Source organism: Chroicocephalus ridibundus, chromosome 22 (genome assembly GCF_963924245.1).
Source record: "Chroicocephalus ridibundus chromosome 22, bChrRid1.1, whole genome shotgun sequence".
Classification (NCBI taxonomy): Eukaryota; Metazoa; Chordata; class Aves; order Charadriiformes; family Laridae; genus Chroicocephalus; species Chroicocephalus ridibundus.
In genome coordinates, this window is record NC_086305.1 from 3,963,813 (window position 1) to 3,972,164 (window position 8,352).

Genomic DNA, 8,352 nt, shown 5'->3' on the forward strand with positions numbered 1-8,352 from the left:
GCCATCCCAAGGGCTTTTTCCCTTTTTGTCCCTCGTCTCTTTGCTCCTGCTCCAGCCAAGGGAGCGGGTGCTGGTCTCTCCTGCCCGGCTGAGCCCCCCCCCCGTCCCGTGTCACCTCTCTTCCCGGGGCTCCTCGGTGACCGACGGGGTGGGCAGCGCCCGGCCGCTCTTCGCCGTGCCCAGCGCGGCCACCAGCTCGCTCTTCCTCGCCAAGGCTGCCCGCAGCTGGTCCCGCATCTCCTGGATCTTCTCCTCCAGCTGCCGCAGCTCGCTCTCCCCGGCCGCCCTCTCCGGGGGCTGCAGCGCCCGCCCGTTCCCGGGGTGTCGCAGGGACCCCACCTCCTCGGGGGGGGTTTTGTCCAGCTGGAAGCGCACCCTCCGTGCCTCCTTCCGCAGGGCGCCCCAGGGAGGCCCCGCTGCCGGCGCCCGCCTGGGCTGGAGGTCGCACCTTTGTGGGGAGGGGGAGAAGGGCCGGGCTGGGGGCTGGGAGAGCCCTCCATGGCCCACGGGGAGGAGGAGGAGGAGGAGGAGGAAGAGAGCGGGGCAGGCACCCAGCCCCAGCCGTACCTCTGCTCCAAGCTCAGCCGCCGGCCGCTCTGCTGCTCCGTGCCCGTGTTCAGAGCCCGGTGGATTTTCTGGGGGTGGGGGGGGGTGGGGGGACACGCACGTATTTTTAAGCGGGTAGAACGTACTTTTTAAAAAGGTGAAATGTATTTTAGAAGGCAGAATCTCTCCTTAAATAAGAACAAGGAGCCGTAAAGAGGTGAAAGGCCCCGTGAAACCAGAGGCTGGGTATAAACAATTAATGCCTTGCTAACGAAAATACCCTCGAATAAGAGGAGGAGGCGCGAAGAACAGCCCGGTGGGACAGCACACGGCGGGGGGGGGGTCTGAGCACACGGGCGATGGGCTGGGGGGTAACGGGGGGGTGATGACGGTCCAGGCCCTTGCGCGAGGGGAGGGGGAGCAGCGGCGCTGGGTGGGGGGGTGTCTTTGGGGGCGGGGGTGTGTGGGGGGGGGAGATGCTGGGTGAGCCCGGTCCCACCTGGCTGGTGTGCAGCCAGTAGTTGAATTTCTTCTTGCGCTTGATGCGGGGCAGGACGAGGCGGTAGAAGACGTGCTCCCCCAGCGAGGTGAGCAGGGAGCCGCTGAGCCCGATGCAGAGCAGCACGAAGAGCCCCGAGAAGTGGTAGATGCCCATCTGCAGGGTCTGTGGGGAGAGGGAGGAGCGGGTTGGGGCGGGGGGGTGTTGGCCGGGCTGGAAGGGGGGGGTGTCAGCCGCCCCCCCCCCCCCCCGCCCCGAGCCGAGGTCTCGGCCGCCCGCACCTCCGTGACGGCGAAGACGCGTTTGCCGCAGGGCACCATCTTGTACCACTTGTCGTGCAGGAGGTCGATGAAACCGGCCGACTTGTAGCGGCTGATGAACTCGGAGACGTTGGAGGTCAGCGGCGAGTTCTGGGGGAGGCCGATGCCGTAACCTGGTCCCGGTGGTGATGGCGGGGCGGGGGGGGGGGCGCACGGAGGGAGAGGGAGAGAGAGAGAGCGTGGCACCGCTGGGGCCGGGGGTGGCGCAGGAGTGGGCACCCTCCCCATCCTGCATGGCCGTGGTGGGGCACGGCCCCGTCCCAGCGCACACACGCGTGTGCACACACACTCACACACAACACACAGGCACACACAGAGCACCCCCACCACCACCCCCCACCCCCCCCAACCTTCAATGGCGAAGGGTTTGCCCACGGTGAGGAGTTTGCAGTCGGAGTCGATGGAGACCTCGTAGTCCAGCAGCGACTTGTCCATGATGAAGGCGTTGAGCTTGGGGGGCTCCGTCCTGCACCGAGGTTGTCGGGGTGGGGGGGTGGGGGGGAGACCCTCAGGGAGGGGCTGCTCATCCCCCCACCCCTTCCCGGGGTCGCTCCCCCAACCTGACACCCCTCCCTGGGGTGGGGGTGCACAAGCTGCAGGGATGGGGTGAAAGGATGGGGCTCCCCCCCCCGCCCTCACTTGAGCATGGTGACGCCGGCGGGGGTGGTGGGGACGTTGTAGCGCCGCATGTACTCGTGCATCTCGGGGAAGCTCTTCTTGATGTACTCCTCGGCGCTGCTCTCCCACACCGTGCCGAAGCGGAAGCCCTGCGAGGGGTGATGCAGCTGGAAGGAGGCACCAGAGCATCAGTCCCGGCGGGAACGGCCCCCCGGGGACACGGCCCCAGGTCCCCCCCCAGCACACACGCACACACACACACACAGAGCCCCAGTGGTGGTGGGGGCAGCCCATGGGGATGCAGCAGCTCTTGTGGGGTGTCCAGCAAAGAGCCCCCACCACCACCACCACCACCACCACCAAAGGCAGCCTCAGCGCGCCCACAGCCCAATTCTCCCCACCCTGGAGCTGAGGCCAGGGTTAAACACCGGGGAGCGGGGGGACACAAAGGTTCCTGGGGGTCTGGAAAGAGCCCCACAGCCTCAGGGCCGGGGGGGGCACGCTGCAGGGCTGGGGAGACCTTTCATGCTCAGCTGGGAAGGGCAGAGACATCCCCCCGTCCCGCCCCCGTCCCCTTCCCTGGACTTCAGCCCCATCAGAAGCAGCCCAGATGCTCTCCTACCTTTGGGTCGTGGATGCCCGAGAGCTCCTCGAAGGTCTTGTCCCCCACCATGACGGCCGCGAGGTTGGCCGTGTAGCTGGAGAGCACGAGGAGGCAGAAGATGGCCCAGAGGTTCATGAGGAAGCGGCCAGTGCAGCACTTGGGGGTCTTGCTGGACACGGTGCGCCCAAAGAGGATGGCGTAGCAGAGGTTGAGGGCTGAAGAGTAGGAGAAGATCTTCATGCGGTTGCGGCCGTGGGGGGTCATGCCGTAGGGGCTCTTCCACTCGTAGAGGGTGAGGAAGAGTGCCGTCATGTGCAGGGCCACGAAGATGCCCACCCACATGGTCCAGTGCAAGGGCCACATGAAGGCCCCGATGGGCGACGCCGTGTCCTTCGTCCTCACCAGGATGCCCAGGCTGGTGGAGAAGAAGGGGCTGGTGAAGTCAATGACTTTGCTCCGCGCCGAGTTGATGCTGAAGGAGGTGACGGCCATGTGGGCCGTGCCGCTGAGCAGGTCCCCCACCAGCCCCGTCCAGCGCCCGTTCTTCCACGCCCCGTATTTCCCATCGCCCACGATGTAGAGCTCAAAGTCAAAGGGCATGTCCTCGGCCAGCTTCTCCAGCAGGTCGATGCAGTACCCGTAGCAGCACTTCTTGTACGCCCGCGGCACCGAGCCGTTCTCGGCACCGAGCTCCTCGAAGAGGGCGTCCAGCACGGCCGAGTCGTTGGTGCCAGGGTCCAGGCAGAGCTGCCCAGCCGGGCAGCTCCCGTCCTCGTCCACCTCCCTGGTGAAGACGAAGGGATGCTCCACCAGCGTCACCACCCGCAGCTTCACGCGGGGACCCTCGCCGGGGCTGGCGCGCTGGCGGTGGCTCTGCCACGCGCCCTCCTCCAGCTCCAGGTTGCCACGCTGCCAGGTGCCCACCGTCACCCAGGTGGGCTCCCCCCGCGAGTCCCGCCGCAGGCTCCAGACGCGGAACTGCTGCTCCGGACGCACCAGCGTCGCATTCTCCACCCGTATGGTCCCCGTCCGGCCGTGGAAGGATGTGTTGGCCATGAACCTGGCGGGAGGGTGGGTGTCACAGCTCCGGTGTCACCGGCTCCGGGACCGAGGGACGGGGCGCCGGGAGCAGGAGGTGCCGACTCGGGCACAGACAAGGGCAGGGAGGAGCAGCAGGATCCGGCCCCGCTGCCCTGCAGCTCGCTGCGCTGGCAGGGCCAAGCGTTATTAATATTTATAGAGCCACCGTGCTCGGGCAGATCTGAAGTGACACGTCCGTCCCCCCCCCTTGTGCAGCCGGCACAAAGCGTGTCTGGTGGGGGGGGGGGGCGCAGCAGAGACTGGGAAGTGGGGGGCTGAGCCCCACGGCGGGGGCTGCACACGCCAAGGACCGCGCTGGGCTCTGAGCCCTGGGGTCCCCCCCCCTCTGCCCTCACCCCATCCTGGAGCTGGGGCACAGACAGACACGCACCCCCCCCGTGCACCCTGATACGACGGAGCCGGGGTGGGGGAAAGGGGCACCCGCAGCACCCTCCTTACCGGGAGAGGAAGAGCCCCGAGGACTCGCCGCCCGCCCGGCGCCTGTCGTTGCAGTTCACCATCGTCTGCAGCAGAGCCAGGTCGGGGCGGACGCGGGCGGCGCTGGCGATGGCCCGGGACACCAGCTCCACCGCGTCCTGGACAAAGAGCTCCAGCGGCGGCCGGCTGACCTCCCCGTAGGCCAGCAGCCCCAGAGGCAGCCCCTCGGTCTGCAGCTCGCCGGCGCTGAGCGGGGAGCCCAGCATCCAGTGAAACTCCTGCGGGGCCAGCCCCGACTCCTCCACCGCCTGGAAGATGAGCCGAGCGCGCCGCAGGTCGCAGCCGAGCACCAGCACCGGGCTGGAGAGGGTCCTGAAGCGCTCGCCGTGCTGCCGGAGGTGGCTGGTGGCCCCGGGCTCGTCCAAGTAGCCGAGGTCCAGGATGGTGCGGAGGAAGAGTTGGGAGCGTCGGGCCCAGAGGCCGAGGAAGCCGGCGACGTCCCAGGGGTGGCAGAGCACCAGGTTGGTCTCCTGCCAGTCGTTGGCCTGCAGGACGCTCGCCAGCACGTCCACCAGCGTCTCCAGCGAGCTCTGCCGCTCCATGTGGAAGTGGAAAGGGCTCTGCCGACACACAGGGGTTGTGGCTGTCCCCCTGCCCCGCTCCTGCCCGTGGGAAGAGCCCGCAGGCAGCAGCAGGCAGGGGCCCTCCCACCCCAGAGCCACCCTCTGCTCCCTGCCTGCTCCCTGCCCACTCCCTGCCTGCTCCCAGCCCTCTCCCAGCCGGGGGAGACGGTTCCCCAAACCCAGCACCCACCCGCAAGCCCAGGGACCAGAGGGAGAGCCCAGGGAGGAGACCCCCGCAGGACCCCCGGCTGGGAGGGCGAGAGGGTTCATGACCACCTGGGCAGGGGGTCGTGCGTCCCCCTGCCCACAAGGGTCTCACGCTGCCAGCCGCGTGCTGCCCCAGCTCCCGCAGCCGGCGCGGCATGGCACGGCACGGCACGGCACGGCACGCTCCAAGGACATGCCGCTCGCCAGGCAGCGGATGAGCAGGCATGGAGGGCAGCGCAGCCTGAGGGCGTCCGCCGCCTGCCTGGGCGTCCCCAGGGACAGGCTGGGGGACAGGGGACGGTGTGGTCCTGCCGCGTGCCGGGAGAGGGGTCACCTCCACACGGGCACAGCCCGGGGTCAGCGTGCACGTGGAGGGGCCCAAACGCGGCATGGCCCCCTGTGGAGGTGGTCTGTCCCCAGAAGGGACCGGCCGAGGGACAGGAGAGGGACAAATCCACCCCAAGGACACAGGGCTGGGACAAGTCTCAGCTCGGCAGGGTTTGGGCTGGGAAATGTGGCACCGGGCGGCACAGGGTGGCACAGGGGACTGCGGGGATCCAGCGCTGGGGCACGGCCCCGGAGCCCTTCTGGGGTTGGATTGGGGTCAGGACTGGGGCTGGAGGGTGTGGGGCAGCCGGAGGAGCCAGGGAAGTTCCCTTGGAGTGGGAACCGGGATGGGGCTGGGACAGAGCCAGGCGGGGGGGGGCAGGAGAGAGATGAGATGGGGGCTGGGATGGAGCTGGGGTGGAGCCAGGACAGAGCTGGGATGGAGGCTGGGACAGAGCCAGGATGGGGATGGAATGGGGGCCAGGAGGGGGCTGGATGGAGCTGCGATGGGGGCCAGGATGGAGCCAGGATGAGGCCCGGGATGAGGCTGGGACAGACCCAGGATGGGGATCAGGATAGAGCCGGGCTGGAGGTGGGATGGGGCTGAGATGGAAGCCGGGATGGAGCCGGGAGGGTGACGGGATGCAGCGAGGGTGAGGGGCTGGAACAGGGCCAGGATTGGAGCCGGGATGGGGATCGGGATTAGGAGTCGGGATGGAGACGGGACCGAGCCGGGAGAGGGACCGGGAGGGTTCCCGCGGGACAGAGCCGGGATGAGGATCGGGGTAGGAGCGGGGATGGAGCCGGGACCGGAGCAAGGACGGAGGAGGGATGGAGGCGGCAGGGACGGAGCGCTGCGTCCCGGCGGCCCCGGTCCCCGCAGCCGCGTCCGAGCGTCCGGGTGCGGGTGCGGGTCTTACCTGCACTCGGAAGGGCAGCGGCCCGCGGGTGTCGAGGAGGCTGAGGAAGGGGATCTGGAGGGCGGCGGCGAGGAAATCCAGCTGCAGCAGCTCCCGGCGGGAGCGGGGCAGCGCCAGGACGGCGGCCACCCCCCGCACCACCAGCGCCCCGCAAAGCCACCGCGCCAGCGAGCCCGGGTCCCGCGCCGCCGGGGCGCCCGCCACCACCTCCAGGCTGAGGTTGTAGGGCAGCGCCGCCCCCCCGGGGCCGGGATCCCCCCCCTCCCCGGGGCCGGTCCCGGCGGCTCTGGCCAGCGCGGCGCGGAGCCGGGCGCGGGCGGGGGGGGCGGGCGGCAGCAGGGCCCCGAGGCGCACGGCGGGGCCGGTGCGGGCCAGGACGCGGCAGGGCTGCGGGTGCCCCCCCGCCGCCCCCAGCGCCGCCGCCGTCAGCAGCCAGAGCGCCCGCAGCCCCGCCATGCGCCCCGCCACCGGCCCCGCCGCTCTGCGCCCCGACGGGGCGGGCCGGGGGCGGGGGCGGCTCCGGGCGGGCGGAGGCGGCTCCGGGCGGGTGGGCAGCACCCCCCGGTGCGGTCCCCGCCCGGCTCCGCAGCCCCGTGTGCGGGATGGGACCGGCGGGGTCCCGGCCGGCAGCGCCCGCCGCGTCCCCGAGCGGAGCGGGAGGGTCCGGGGCGGCCCCCGCAGCCCCCGGGGGGGTTGTCGCGCCGGGCAGGGTCCCCGCAGCGCCGGGCACGCCCGCAGCCCCCCCCCCCCTCCCCCCCACCCGCCCGGTGCTGCCGTGCGGGGGCTGCGGCCGTGGGGTCCCCCGGGAAGGAGCGCGATGTGGCCCCGCACAGGGACCCCAGCGCCTCCCGGGGGGGGCCCGGCTGCCTTTGGACCACCGGGACCTTCCTCCTCCTCTTCCTCCTCCTCCGGCCGGGCGCTCACGGGCGGCGATGCCGGCGCTCCCCGCCACCCCCCGGGCTGGGAGAAGCCTCTCGGGGCGGTGCCGAGCCAGGCTCGGAGCCGTAAACTATGTCCCCCCCGCCCGGTAAAAAGGCCCCCAGCGGATCCCTCCATCCCTCGCAGAGATGCAGCCTCAAAAGCGGGGGGGGGTCCTGGGTCATTGCGGGGGGAAGGGGTGAAGGGCCTCAGCTCCTGGGCCGCAGCTGGACCCACAGCAGCTTTGCAGCCCCCTCCGCAGGGCGGGGGGAAGTGGGGTCAAACACCCACCCCCCCACCCCCCCCCAGCAGGGAAACTGAGGCACGGTGTGGCACGGGGCGCCTCGGCACCAGGAGCGCAAACACCGGCTGCCGGGGAGACAGGGAGCCTCGGATAAATTAATAAGAAAAAGAAAGCGAGCAACAGAGCCAAATAGCAGCTGGCAAAAAGTATTGATCACCAGGCAAATTTAATGAGTCACAGCTAATGAGTTCCCCTTGCGGAGATGGGCCCGGAGGGGAGAGGCCGTCAGAGCAAATCCCACCCACCAGGGCACTGTGAGCCCCATGTTGGGGGTGCCGGTCCCCCAGGGATAACTGTGGAGCAGCACCCGAGCAGGAGCTGGGGGGGGGGGGAGGGGGGGGTAACAGGCTCTTGGCATGAAGTAGCCCCCCCCCAAACCCCAGCCCCTCCCCAGGACTCGCAGGGCAGCCCCATCCTCCCTCCTGCCCCGACACGAACCCCACTGGGGGGCACTGGGAAAGAGCGTGGGATGACTGGGAAGGGAGGGCTGAGTCCTGGGCTTGGTGGGGTGCAGGCTGTCGGCCCCACTGGGGGCGGGGGGGGACGGGACACTTTGGGGCTCTCGCTGCCAGGGGACACGCTCCCGCCGCAGCCCCCGCCGGGGGCTGACGCTCTCCCCCCCCCCCCCCGCCCCCCCCCAGCAGCGGCTTCACGTTGATGCAAAGGGGCAGGAGGAAGGTGGGGAGCGGGAGGAGAGAAACGGCGCTTATTAAGCTAAAAGCATTATCTAAGCGAGCTGGCAGCAGCGGGGTCTGCACGGCCGCCCGCGTTATTAAAGTGCACTTTACATCAACTGCGCTTACTTCTGGTGTATTGGGCAGGGCGGTGCGGTGGGTGCGCGCGGGGACGGCCACGGTCCCCCAATCCTGGGGATCCCCCTCCATCCGGCGGGAGGCAAAACCTCCTGGGGACAGGGAGGGGACCCCCGGGGCAAAGACGACGGAGCAG

General features: G+C 70.1%; 1 protein-coding gene across 1 annotated transcript; it reads right to left on the reverse strand.

The window, feature by feature from the left end:
* Positions 1–111: 111 nt before the first annotated feature.
* On the reverse strand, positions 112–6,638 carry GRIN3B (glutamate ionotropic receptor NMDA type subunit 3B). Its single transcript, XM_063358398.1, has 9 exons — positions 6,183–6,638; positions 4,127–4,725; positions 2,606–3,647; positions 2,005–2,150; positions 1,716–1,831; positions 1,327–1,478; positions 1,046–1,210; positions 568–635; positions 112–448 (listed from the first exon to the last, which is right to left on the reverse strand). Exons 1-9 carry the CDS (start codon positions 6,636–6,638, stop codon positions 112–114), a joined length of 3,081 nt encoding a protein of 1,026 aa, XP_063214468.1.
* Positions 6,639–8,352: the final 1,714 nt, after the last annotated feature.